Genomic DNA, 14,804 nt, shown 5'->3' with positions numbered 1-14,804 from the left:
TGTTCCTCCTATACTGACTTCGCTGCTATTATTATTGATACGATTGGAGTTCCTTGTCCAATCATGATTCACTATCCTATAGACGTGAAGATCTGGAATAATGCTGGAATTATCAGTAATGGCATACAGTAACTTGATCTGATTTGGATGTCATGGTAAGTTTCTGCATATGCCTTCACAGTCATCACTGCACAACATCACTGATGTCTATCAGAGCATTATGCCATACACTGTAGTCGCATCCATCCTGATGTCATATAGAGATGGAGTTTCACAAGCATCCGCAGGCATAAACATATTTACCAATACGTCTCTTCTCTAGCGACAGGTTGAAATCCAAGGGTGTTTTATTGTTTTGAAGAGACAAAACGTCACCTTCCCAGAGATACAGACTTCATCTGCCAGAATATGTCTTTTTTGTTTGTTTGCTTGTTTGTGTTCTCTCTTATAGATATTTCCTTCTGAAGCCTGTCAGGTTATTCTAATGAGTTTAGAGCGTCTGCTTGAGGAAATAGTGACAGTGCTGATTTGCTACCAAGCCTGCTCGAGCTGTCTGTCAGAGTTATCTTCTATCAGGAAAACTAGCTACAGCTGTTTCATCAGAAAGGTCATGTCACCTTAGAAGCACCTTCCAGTAGCTTCCCCTGGTATTTATCAGCGTCCAGCCTTTTATCTGCAAGCAGCAGACAGCAACCTTTGATACAAACCAAGTATCTGGCACTCTAGTAATGTCTGGTCTGTCGTGATGGCAAACACGTGCGGCGGAACAGTCGCTCACGCAGAGGAGAGAAAGCGTTGTGACAGTCGAGCATCTGTCTTATCTGAACGCAGACAAGAGCACACAGCAAAATAAAGGATGAAGTGCATGATACTGCTAAAAGCTTGCTGGGGTTGCAGCCCTGCAGGAGGGTAGAGCAGCAGGTTGTCGCAGTGGCAGGTGGGACTCGGTGACAGGGGAATTCTGGGTAAGACTATTTCAGCTTAAGACGCTGGATTCCGGCTGAGGCGGCAGACGGGTGCCGTCACAAACCAAATCTGTGCTTGCCCCATCTAATGGATGGTTTGTAGTAAAAGTGTTAATGTTTCTGTAAACAACCTAGCAAAAAAACAGCTTTCTTATTATTGCACAAACATGGGAGACGACAAGTAAATATTTTCACATAATGGTTGATATAATCTGTAGTATTTTATACAAATAGATTCACTAAATTATCACTTTGCTTAATGTCATAGATATATATTTGAGCTTAAAAGCCTTATTATATACTGGAGTCATATTAGTAAAGGCAAAATTAGTTACATGCACAGCACATCCTGTATCAAAAACATTAATTTTTGCTGCATTCTGTCATTATAGTGCTAAATTATATCTTCTAATTAAGAGTTCACCTTGGATAGGTAGAAATAAGCATTCAGATGCATACAGTATCAACTGTTGCTTAATAATTACCTTTATCGGCTGATATGGTTCCAATAACAACAATACTAACTTAAAGGTGCACTAAGCGATTTTTGCCGAACGATGTTGATATTTGAAAGCACCAAAACAAACACGCCCATAGCCTAACAGGACCTCGCCCCTATTTTTAAATCTCCACCCCACAAGTACGTACACAACCCTTGCAACGACGATCGCGGAAACAAGTGAAGATGATATGACACAAGCATATTCAAACAAAAGCCAACACGGATAAGTTGCGTGAAACAAAGCAAAATCAACATTACTCACCTATCACGAAGAAAAAACAATGCAACCTCGGCGTCCGATTTCGAGCCCTTCCCGCTCCTTGAGTTCTCTCCACTGCTGGAAAGCTGCTCCGATATTTACTCGGGTCCTACCTCTTGCCTGATCGTAACCCTTCTTTTTAATGTTTTGTTTCTCTGATATTTTCCTCTTTTTTTTTTATCTGCCATCTATAGTCGATCTGCTAATATCCATCCTGTGCACCCAAATTGAGCGCTCTCTTCTCTCTATCATAACAAGACACGCCCCCTTACTGCTGATTGGCTACAAGTGTGTTTTAGGACTCGGTCCGACGCTGTGGTCAAAAGCGTTTTTCAAATATTGCTTAGTGCACCTTTAAAGTGAAAGACATACACTACCTTTTACCGAACATTTGGGTTCGGTAAAAAATGTTTAATGTTTTTTTAACTAAAGTCTGCTGCTCGAGAAACATTGTTATTATCAGTATTGAAAACAGTTGTGCTGCTTAATTTTTTTTTTTTTGAAAAGGAATAAATTTTTTCGGGACTCTTTGATGAATAGAAAGTTTAAAACAACATTTATTTAAAATAGATTGTTTTAGTCTTTAACTCAGGAATTCGGTTTTGCTTTTTACTACAATATTTGTTAGGAAATTTGAGGCAATATATAAATGCAGAGAAAGGCCTGAAACATACTAAACATAAATATGCAAATGCAGAAGTCAAGGCTAGACCAGTGCATTGCAAGTACAGTATGTGGTAGCTAAGCAGCAGAGAAAGCTGCTTGTAACGCTGAGATCATGATTTCTTTTCCCAGGGAATGCATGAACATAGAAATGGTAATGTATATCATGAAAACAACATAAGTCGCTTTAGATAAAAGCATAAATGTAAATGCACATTAAAGTGACATAGCCCAGTACTCCGAGGGGTGATTAAGTTATCTTCAAATGTCTGTGCCATTAAATCAACATGCTGAGCAAGACTGTTGCTCTGCCATGACAGTTGAAAACTGACTGTAGAGAGGACTGGACTTGCGGTAGTGCTGAGAAGCAACACGTACCTGCGTTACATTATAAACTTGTGAATGCAGTCTGACACAGTTGGTAATGATGCATGATATCGAGCTTGCACGGCTCGAGGCTGTTGTTTTGGCCTAAATCAGACACAAGTTTAACTATTACTACACAATTTTCATTTGTAAATGGTGAACATGCGAAACTCAAACTAGTGACACTTTGTCATGCACATCAGACTAAAAACACTGCACACTTACATGCACCTACACAATCTCAGTGGTGCATACACTCAGGCACATGCTCTCCGTCCTGGCTTTGCCATCGATCTCTTCCATCAAATTAAAGGATGCTGAAGTCACTATCGATCGGGCCTCTCTCACTCTTGAGCATGCCGTTGCCGCAGACAGATGTGTTTGGCATCTTTCCTGACTCCTCAAGGTTTATTAACCCCCTCTCAGAGAGAAATGGGATCTCTGAGTGAATCTGCATAGGTCACGGTATACTATCAGTAATGAGGTCATGCATCTATCAAGCCGCTGGCACCATATGTTTTTGTCTGTCAGTCTTTCAGTTGCATTACTTAGGCTGATGGATGCTTTGATGTCATTTCCCAGACACTTTTTTTAAAATCCATGATGCATTGCACATGCAGAAGCTCTTTGAAATATGATATGATAGTCTTAAATGATCTAGTCATGACAGTAGCTTAAAGACCTATCAGATTTTGCTAAAAGTAACAGGCATGCTGAGATTTAAAGTAATACTTGAAGTCTAGAGGACAAAACCTAGTGAGATGCCTTGCTGTCTGTTAGCTTCTGAAGGGCCGCTCACACTGACAGTGTTAAATAGCGAAAAACCAACCTGAAGTCATTTGGATATGCGTGACAGTGAACTTTGCAATGCAGCAAAATTAAAGAATCTTGAGCAAAATAGCGTGATTTTATTTATTTATTTTTTTTGGAACATACAAACCTTTACATTAGTATTTCGCTAAGTTAAGAGCAAGACATTCTAATAGACCAACACTAAAATCATCACAATCACAAAATAGTTGGTAAAGCACTCCATTCATTGCATTGATGTATTTTACTGATATTTTTCAAAGTTTAACGTAATATACTGACATTCAAAAGTTGATCGTAACATTTTTTTCATGTTTTTGAAAGAGGTCTCTCATCTGCATTTATTCGATCATAAATGCAATAAGAACAATAATATTGTGAAATAATATTATTTAAAATAGCTGATATATTTCGGATATGCGTGACAGTGAACTTTGCAATGCAGCAAAATTAAAGAATCTTGAGCAAAATAGCGTGATTTTATTTATTTATTTTTTTGGGAACATACAAACCTTTACATTAGTATTTCGCTAAGTTAAGAGCAAGACATTCTAATAGACCAACACTAAAATCATCACAATCACAAAATAGTTGGTAAAGCACTCCATTCATTGCATTGATGTATTTTTCAAAGTTTAACGTAATATACTGACATTCAAAAGTTGATCGTAACATTTTTTTCATGTTTTTGAAAGAGGTCTCTCATCTGCATTTATTCGATCATAAATGCAATAAGAACAATAATATTGTGAAATAATATTATTTAAAATAGCTGATATATTTACCCATACTGGCCCCTGCATCCCCTGCCACAGTTGAGCAGATTGTGTCTGTATTCCACGCTGCTTCCAAACAAAAGGCATGGGACCATTTCTCCAAAGCCCAACGCAAGAACCTGGACATGTGGCGAAAGCAAGCAGAGGTTGGTGTTTTCATTTCTTTAAGTGAATGTGTTCATGCTTCATATCTTCAGAATTAATTATGCAGTATGTTACTATCAGATATTAGTCTTTTCCATTTCGCCTTCCCTGCAAGCTCCCCATGTGTACTTGAACTCTCCTGAAGTCCATGTGTTTAATTTTGAGTTGAATGTTAATGGTATGATAGTTTAATTGCTCAGCTCTCTCTGGTAGTGAAATGTGACCCGACACTGACCATGAGATTTCAGCGGTTGACAACCGGCAGGTAACATTGAGTCTTTTCTGATAGAAACCATAGAAATGTATTATCTATTTATAGAGATATTTATTCTATATTAGTGGAAGTTGGAGACAGACACTGTAAGCTAATTAATGATTCCACATTTTCGTTGTTGAAGTGGGTTTTTTTCTGTCTCTTTCCTCTGTTTCTGTGGTCATTAGGTAAGTTTTAAGACATCTCTCTGATTATTAGTGCACAAAGACCCAATCTGGTGTCTAATTAGCACTTTAATTTCCATTGCTGGCAACATTAAAACACTATTTTACATGGATCAGAGGGTTGATATTTTTTACATCTAATAAAACGAAGAACTCCTGCTCAGCAAGTGATGAGTGTGAAATCAACCGAGGACTGGACTTTCCATGTGTCATAAAAACAATTTCCTAGGAGTTTACAGTAATCAATTCTCATGGCTTTAGAAGCAAGATGCATCAAGATGGTCTAGAGGGTAAACTTGAACTTCAGCCTCCTTAAAGTGTGTGTTGGAGAAGGGTAGTAATGTACAGTCAGCAACAAACTCGCATTCAGGTCTGACTTTGTTGTAGTATGTTACAGCCACTTTTAATGATTCAATCAATTCATAAGCTGAAGCCCCGTCCTTCCTTTTTGTTCTAGTTGATTTTTGTGTTTCGCTATGACTGGGTTGTAAATGTTCACTTGAAGCCATTGGAACAGCTTAAAGATGCAGGTACTGTAAATGCCGAAAGAGACTCCTCACTGTTTAAGGTAGGTGTTTAAAATGAGTTGCACCATGTCCTAAATAATCCTTTATATTTTCTTATCTTGTAGTTGTAATTCATTTTCTTTCATTCATTCCTGATAAACTACTTGATTTCAGTTGAGCAAAAATTTAGAGTCATCAGAAATAGACGTTTCCGTCAGAAATATCGCACACGTCCATCCATTTCCAGCCCATTGTGAAGCACATTAAGACAAATCGCTATTACTGCCAGTTAGTGCTTTTGTTAACTTCATGAACTGAGTCCTTGATTGACCGCCTTATTCTAAATTTTAAATGACATTTTATTCGATTTGTCTCCAAATGAAACGGTTACATATAGAGTTCTTTTAGCACTTACCCTGTTCTTCATCTCTGAAAGGAGCTTATTATTGCTGCAGTAATTGCGTCCTTATTGAGCTCCCTTTTATCGAGTTCCTCTCATTTCATCTCTTTCATTTCTCCCATCAGATGACAAGAAAGGGTATGCAACAACCCTAATAACCCTTGATCATTTCAAGAAGCTGATGTAGTCCTCACTTGCTGTTTTCATCCTCCAATCCCCCCTTTTGCCCTTTGCTCTGACCACTTGACATAAGTCGAATATGTTTAGCCTCAGATATGAGCTTCTTCTCACTCCCGGGTTGGCATTGTGCTTGCAGCTTCACTGTGGCTATGACAGGAAGCTCTCAATGCTGTCACAGCGGGCTGAAGCCTCATTTGAGAAGAAGAGAGAGTTAGCAGGCCTCTCTCACCTCTTACATTATGTATTAAGAAGAGCTGACCTCAAAACTGTCGGAATCCTTCTAGTATGACAATGCAGGGCTTCAGGGATATGCCACGCTTTCACAAGCCTTTGAACCTCACACTCGAAATGTTTATGTTCTAATAGAGCCCATTAGTGCCACATCCTCTGCTGTAGGAGGAGGTTGCTTCACTCCTGAATCCGGTTAGTTATATCTGGAGCAGATGACAGTAAGTGATAGGTAATAGATGACACACTATTTAACTATGTTTGCTTTGCTTTGCTTGGAGCTGTTTGGACCCTCGCTGCGCTTCTCTCGTGAATGTGACGGTAAGATGGCGGCGTCGGATGAGTTGTTGACCCAGAGCTACATTCAGGCTTAGCGGAATTTTGAGGATTTTCATCCTCATTTCCTTGAGCTCCCCTGCAAGTTTTCCCGGCTATTTCTTGCGTAAACAAAGCTTCAGTCAGTGTTGGTTCTGACACAGAAATGTCCAGTCAGTATTGCGGGTTCTCCTCACTTCATACTGATTGTTATTCCAAGCAGATGGCTATTTGCAGTTGCCTAGACGACCTGAATTCAATTGCAGCCCATTTATACTGTGGGCAGCTAGACGTCCTGTGTTAAAGATTGGAGAAAAGTGTAAAGCGGGAAAGCTAGTTGCCTTCCTGCGGTAGCCCCATATCATCTATCCCTCTCCTGATTGGGCAGATGGGCCTGTTTGCTTTCGCGCTACCTGCTCGACCTCTGTAATTCTCAGTGAGATCATGTGTTGCTGTGCTAGACAGATGGTAATGTTTATGCCGGGCCTTTTGTTTGTTGTCAGAGTAAGTCTCTCTCTCCCTGTGGCGGTCATGTTGTGTCTTTGCACAGCCTTATCTGTTTGCTGTGCGCATGCCTCATTAGGCGGAGAGCTCCCCCATCAGGAGAGCCCACAGGGCAGCGTCCATGCCTAGACATCTGCTTCATCTGCCCCTGCCCGGACCTGCCGATCTGTGGTGGCTGTGCAATCACTTCCTGCAACGTTTAAGCCCCACTGGCTGCCATTATAACACATTAAGAGTCCCTGTGCAAATTTTGACTGCGCACATAGACAAGGTCGGCCAACATCATGTGTGTCTCTCTGCATCGATACCACTGGAGCAGCTCCGTCTGCTTTTATAGCACTTCAGGAGTCCAATCTCTATTTTACAATCTGATCGAATGGCTTAGTACATTTCCGGCTCATATATTTCATGTGTTAATCAAAGTGTGAGAGATCGTCCAGCAGTTGGGATTATAGACTCTATTCCTCTCATTCACAGGAGATCAGAAACATCCACAACGAAGAGCTGATGGGTATTCGGAGGGAGGAGGAAATGGAGATGTCGGATGATGACATGGAGGACGCCCCAGAAAGCAAGGATTCGGATGATTCAGGTATGCACCATTTCTGATTGACAGTCTATAAGCAAAAGATACAAATCTTTCTTAAAGCAGTACAAGTGGTACTTCCTCATTGTCTTAAAGAGGCTTCTGTGCACCAACCGCATATAGATTGAATCCACTGGTGATTTGTCCGTTTTATGAGGAACCTTTTCTCAGATCACACAGCGCTGATACATTTGCAGATAACCAGCTAATTTTCACAGTATAAATGAATAGCGAAAAAAGAATTGAGCTTCATGGAAAGCTCTGACTGTTTAATGACCCTTGATATATACCTGGATTCCGACTATGTAACTGCCACTTTTCGCCAACTTTTTTCAATAAACATTCTTTTAGGAACTAATGAAGCTCATATAATTTCCCTTCCCTGTGAGATCTCAAAGTGGTTTTTAATCTTTTTGTGTCAGAAATCAATTTAGACATAAATATCAATTACTGTATGTGGCTTTTATTTTTCCCAGACCATAACCAGACCTGGGAATTGTAAGGAATTTAATAATGCTGGTTCCATAACGATTCCATTAACAGTTCTTTTCATACTTTTGACTTTATCCTGTTGGTTCTCTGATTGATTGGTTGATTGATTGATTGATTGATTGATTGATCCACTTCGAGTTTAATACTTACTTATTCATATATATTTATGTAAAAAAAAAAAATTATGTGGGACATTGTTCAGAGTAGATGGTCTTATTTGACATTTGAGAGATGGACCAAAAGAAAGCAGAATAAAAACATGGAATATCCCCAGCTGGATTCGAACTTGCACCACACAACTGAGCACTATGGCCATGGCTGCAACACCAGCATGGTAGTTTGATGATTTTACTTTCTCATGTGAGCAAATTAAATCAAATCTGTCGGTCAGCCAATTCAATCATGGGGGAAAAGTGTAATTTTTGTATTACAATTCCCACAACCCCCTGTGGTTTCCTGAATGCGGTGCTACCGAGCTGAGCATGAGCCTGCCAGCTGCTCTTCCAGTTCATTTCAGGTTGCTTGTCACACAAAAAAAAACTGCTGTTAGAGAACCTGTACTATAGCTGCTCAGGACAGAGAAACATGGGATATCGTAAAATGATCACTGTGGGACGTCATTGTCTTTTTGGCATCTTGAGACCACTTAGCACAGCCTCTTCACAGTCAATTTGAAGTGAGACCCTCGTTGGCTCCACATATGTGCCACTCAACTCATGAAATTTGAATAGAACTATTAGAGATTCTCCAGTGTAACAGAGTCCATCATTAGTATGAAAATATATGCAAATGTAATCACACGTTTACCAGGGTTGTTTCACACGGCTTCTCATCTGCGACCTTAGTTATTAGAAAACAATGATAACAATCACTGTCAGTGGGTTGTCAGATATCTGGAAGGATGTCGCAGGATAGAAAGGGCAGGAGATCCACATGGTTAATGAAGGGGGTAATTCAACACCCGCGGCATTTATGAAAACAAATATTTCAGACCTGCCAGTAAGACGTGCAATCTTGGGAGTGGGAGTGGCTTAACCTCGGTGTGAGTTTTAGCCATATTAACTAGGCAGATTCACCTCCATCTTCACTGCAGCCCAACATGTTTGCTTTTATTTTCCCCCAGAGTTAATCAATGATAACGGGCAAGTGTCCTCTGACAATAGCTATAGTACAGTGTGCAAACGGGAGCTGCTTTCTTTACTGTCAGCACCCCTGGGCAGCACAGGTCGATAGAGCTGCCTGCCATGCTGCGGAAGGTGAACCTGGATGGCTCTGAGGGCAGCAACTTGATGAGACGAATCAATAAAAACCGCTTGCTTTCCTCCCTTTCTGTCTGTGTCTCTATGTCTCTCTCGCTCTTGTTCTCCGTCTCTCTATTTCTTTCCCCTCTAATTCACACCAAACATGCTTCCAGACAAAACACAGAATTGGTAACATGGCAGCTACCTTCATAAAGGATGTGTTCTTGTGTCCCGTGTGAATTGCCATTCCATTGTGCTCGGTCTAGCACAACAGAATGGCCATTCTGCAAACCTCAGAGGTCTCAAAACACATTTTTTAAAAGATGAGCTACCTTTACCGCCACCATAGCATGGTAAAAATGTCGCATTTATGCCGTAAAACATGCATAGACAAATGATAAAAAAATTACGCTCATCGGACTTAAGAGACTCAACTCAACTGATTCCAATAAAGTCACATTTGTGAAATTTTACAGGCCAAAAAAGGTCCATGTCTAATGCAATAATGTAGCGTTGAATAATCACACAGAAGTCACATTTAAACACAACTTTCTGTTAGTCAACGCAACATGACCAACTTGAACCTGTTGCGAAATCTGCATAGGGAAATCTTTCGCCCTCACACAAAATTCCAGAGTGCTTGGATTCCTATGGGAAACCCCTGTGAAAATATGCAAACTTTCAGAGTTTGCCGTTAGCATACTGCTAAGCTAACAACCTGACACTCTAAAACACAAAAAAATACAAAGCACATACAAAAAATATATTTTTTTAACTATAATGAGCTTTATCAATACTTCTAATTATTGCATGAAATGCAAGTATATTTATAGTCAATAGGATCATCCCAATTCACGTACGTATGCACTATGCTATGATAAATAGTGCAAGTAGTGCGTTTACACACAAAATTCTAAAAAGGAAAAAGTACTCTTAAAATACTCGAAATGTAGTATGGAATGTTGGGCACTTCATGCCCTCAACTGTTGCAGCTGTTTATTAACTGTTAATTATGTTTGCGGAGGGGGAGGGGCTATCAGACTGATGTTGAATGACAAAATAATCCTATATAATTTATACACTACATCAGTGTTATTCATTGCGCGGCTCACGAGCCTCATGCGGTTTGCCAAGCTTTAATGTGTGGCTCGCATGGCAGATGCAGCAAATAATGCGATGATATGATCAATACAGATATTTAATAAAAACATTAAAAACAAGCAGAGCTATAACTAAGCCATTAAAAAAAACTCACACCGTGGTGCGATGCGACAAAAGACAATAGAACACATTATAATTATGGCCCTATGATTTCTGCGATGCGGAAAAATGCGGACGGAATTGCGGAATCCAGTCATAAAAACAGAATTTACTGTATAACGCAGAATGTCACGGAATTTGTCAAAGTTTGGGTGAATAAATCAAAAGTAGGTCATTATACTTAAATCAAATCGCAATATTTACTGGTATCTGTAAATATTAAGCTGCAAAAATACCATTTAAATATGAATCCTGCATGTCTCTTTATGAATGAATGGCACAGACGCGTGGTTTCGTTTACTACACGCATACTGAAGTGTGCAGTCTTTTCCGTGTCTGCTGTCTCGCTAAATGAGAACATAAATATATGAACAACAGTCAGTGTCTGCTCTATTACAAATAATTTATATTTTAAAAATACCCAAAACAGCAGAATTACAAGATGGAAATATAAACTAGAAAGATATTTAAACTTGCTCTTTCCATGTCCATGACATTGACTCACTGTGGAGTTGTTTTGGCAATCTTTCCAGCTCTTAACGCCGAATGTGCTCTTATGGTTTGATACATGATGGGCTAATGTAGACGCAAATAACTTTAAATAACTTTTAAAAATAAACCCCTTTGAATTGCATTGCATATTGTATGTTCAGGGATGACAGATTGAGAAGCAGACATGCTATTTATGACGATGTAACTTTTCATACTTTGCAGTGAAAGTGGCTCTCCTATTAACGTTGTCCTATAAGTGCGGCTCTCGTGAAAAAAAAAATAGTGAGGATCACTGCTCTACATGATTGAGTGCATAGTGTATAGTGCATCATTTGGGATGCAGCTAATATTTCTCATATCCACTATCTTGTATTGTTGGTCGAATTCTGGGATTGCCTTCTTTATGAGGGATGTATTCGTTGTTTCCCTTTGAATTTGGCCAAAAAGAGGCGGAATACCATTGCTGCCTACCTTTTGGGCCACTTAAAATGCAGTCTAGGTAGGCAGCTCGCTAGGTTTCGGAGCAGAGCTGAGACAGGTAATGATGCGTTTCCCGGCAGACTTTCGATGGTGTTCATAGCTCAACCTGGCTTTCCTTATCTTCCACCCACGTCACTCAGACGCTCATCCTCTCCCTCTTCAGAGACGCAAAAGCAAAGATCCTTCATCAGCCTTGCGATCAGATGCCCAGCTGTTCCCCCCGCTCCCTGCCCAATCTGAGACGGACACGCTTCTCGGCATAATCCCGTTATCTCCTCCCGCTAGACGCGGAGCAGAGGTGTGGCGTCTCTGATCATCGGGTTGTTAAGAGACGGCTGAATGACGGAATGTCTCGGTGTGAAGAACCCTGTTTTAATTACTGCCGTTTGATAACAATGCCCATGGTACATTAAGTCAAGCATTAAGTAATACACTTTCTCTCCATTTAATCCTCTCTAATTAGCCTCTGAAAGTGAAAGGAACGCAGCAGTGGTACTGAGGGTCCTTTCATCTCGGTCCATCAGCAGAATTCTCTAAGCAGCTTTTGAGGAACGCTGTTTCTTCTTTCATTTTACCCTTTCCAGGCCTCGCCGCCACCACCCCGTGACTTATTACTCCGCACACGACTCTTAATATGCGCCTCTTCTCTCTCTGTTCCGTTATTGGTTTTCACCCCTGCCTCCTTCGCTCGTGTGTCTCTGTCTGCTTATTTCCCTTTCCTGTCGCCAATGCAATTGTCATTTTTCATATCTCTCCTACTCTCTCTCTCTGTGGTCTCCCAGGGCCGCTGGCTCAGGTGGAGGCTCTGAAAGAAGAGAACGACAGTCTGCGGTGTCAGCTGGATGCCTACAGGAATGAGGTGGAGCTTTTGAAGCAGGAGCAGGGTAAAGCGCAGCCCCAGCACAGCGAGGAGGACACCACCCGCCAGCAGCAGCTCAGCTTCCTGCAGCAGGCTCTGCAGGGCATGCAGAAGGTACGCACACACAGTCAACACGGCATACAGCACAAAATCACTTTCTTACGCAGTGTTTTTATCTGGTTTCCAGTAAAACTGTCAACATATCATTAAAATAAGGGCAATTTATTTGCTTTTATTTTTGTTATTTGATATTATGAACAATGAATCCATGGATTCATTCTTTTTTTTTTTCCTTAAAAGATTGACCTTGTATTTTTTAATAAAAATAAACTACATTTTCCAGTAAAACTGCAGACTTCTCTCTGGTGATGTATGCCAGATTTTGTCCCTTTCTTCCAATTGATTAAAAATGCAATAAAAACAGTAATGTTGTGAAATATTATTAAAATTTTAAAGGGCTGTTTGCTATTTTAATGAATTTTAAAATGTAATTTATTTCTGTGATCAAAGCTGGATTTTCAGCATCATTACTCCAGTCTTCAGTGTCACATGATCCTTCAGAAAGCATGCTAATATGCTGGTTTGGTTTTCATTTATTATAAATTATTATTGGTGCTCAATTATTAATAATAGTTCTTATTATTATTATCATCAGTATTTTCTGCTTAATTTTTTGTGGAAACCTTGATGCAGTTTTTTCAGGATTCTTTGATGAATAGAAAGTTCACAAGAACTGCATTTATTTTAAATAAATCTGTAAATTAAATGAAAATAAACCTGTAAATTTGTAACATTAAAATTACTGTCACTTTTAGTTAATTTAATGTGTCCTTGCTGAATACAATTATTCATTTATTTTTGTTTAAAAAAAAATATCACCCCAAACTTTTGAGTGGTAGGGTGTCTTGACTTCCACAAAATATTAACTAATAATAATAAAAATGTTCCTTCAGCAGCATGTTAGAATAAATTTTGAAGGATCATGTGACACTTTGAGCCTTTATATATAATGCATTATGAAAGTGGTTTAATGCATTAATTGACCGTTCGCAAAGAGCTTGAATGACAGGTGATCTGACCAATCAGAACGCGGATATCATGTGCCACCGCTGCTATCTGCAATCTTGCCCAATATCTACGGTTGGTCTCCATAGAGATCCATGTTAAAACGGGATAAAAAATATGACTGAATTGAAACTTTTTCAATATAACTAAATATAAATATGTGTGGAGGGTTTGTTGGCTGCCACAGTGACGGCAGTAAGCTAATGAATTCCTTTAAAGGAGACATATTATGCCCCTTTTACAATATATATAATAAAAGTCTCTGTTGTCCCCAGAATGTGTCTGTGAAGTTTCAGCTCAAAATACTCCACAGATCATTTATTATATTATTTTGAAAATGCCTATTTTGAGTGGAAGCAGAAACACGCTGTTTTTCGGGCCTGTCTCTTTAAATGCAAATGAGCTGCTGCTCCCCGCCCCCTTTTCCAGAATAGAGCTGCGCCGTTACAGCTCGGACCTGCTAAAAACATCTGTTTTGGTTCTGATTATCATGTTTATCGCGCTGAAGTCATGCGTTTTAAACCATATGAGTTTAAACTTCTGATATACGGTTTTCTGAGCGCACACATCCGAAGCACACGCACAGAAAGCGGCTGTCACAGTCTCCTCTGAGGCTGGGACTCTAAACAGTGTTCTGTGCTCGTCTGTGCAGACAAAGACAGAACAGTTAGCATGTTTTGCTCAAACTTTCGCCATGGCATTAGAACACCGCTGTCGCTTGCGAAATCAAAATGACGGTGCCGTCGGTGTAAACTTACAGATTAAGGGGCGGTAATATTATAATGACGATCCCTTTGCCACGTCACCAAGGGAGCGAAATCAGACGCTCGTTTTCTCAGACGCTTGCAGAAAAAGGCTTCCCAAAACAAAGTTACTGGCTTAATCTTTTTCACGTTTCCTTGGTTGGTAGATGCACCGGGGACCTGATTGTAGCACTGAAAACCTGGAAAAGTCAGATTTTCATGATATGTCAGCTTTAAAGTACTTGTTTTGCGTACCAGAAAACCTGTCATGTCCGGCGCTGTATGCATGGCTTGCAGCGCTTAATGGGGTCCTATTATGCTCTTTTACAAAGTCTTGATTTTGTTTTGGGGGTGTACTAGAACAGGCTCTCATACTAGGTTGTTCGAAAAACACAGTATTTTTCACATATTTTACATTATTACAACACCTCTCTCCCCAGTCTGGCATGAACGGCTCGAATAGTTCCTGTATCAAATGAAGGCCCGCCTTCTGAAATACGAAATGTGCTGTGATTGGTTAGCTGGGCCAG

At 39.9% G+C, this 14,804-nt stretch overlaps 1 protein-coding gene across 4 annotated transcripts in view; it reads left to right on the top strand.

Moving 5' to 3' along the window:
• The window catches only part of enox2 (ecto-NOX disulfide-thiol exchanger 2), a 175,464-nt gene that overhangs the window by 149,269 nt on the left and 11,391 nt on the right, over positions 1-14,804 (top strand). For all 4 annotated transcript variants that reach the window (XM_016237309.1, XM_016237308.1, XM_016237310.1 and 1 more), the window contains 3 exons: positions 4,381-4,487; positions 7,534-7,648; positions 12,390-12,580. In XM_016237309.1, the coding sequence (XP_016092795.1) occupies positions 4,381-4,487; positions 7,534-7,648; positions 12,390-12,580 (413 nt within the window). The remainder of the gene's footprint in view (positions 1-4,380; positions 4,488-7,533; positions 7,649-12,389; positions 12,581-14,804) is intronic.

This window comes from Sinocyclocheilus grahami, unplaced genomic scaffold (assembly GCF_001515645.1).
Source record: "Sinocyclocheilus grahami isolate Dianchi unplaced genomic scaffold, SAMN03320097.WGS_v1.1 scaffold510.1, whole genome shotgun sequence".
Lineage (NCBI taxonomy): Eukaryota > Metazoa > Chordata > Actinopteri > Cypriniformes > Cyprinidae > Sinocyclocheilus > Sinocyclocheilus grahami.
Note: the sequence above shows the minus strand (reverse complement) of the source record. Positions and strands in the feature narration are given on the sequence as shown.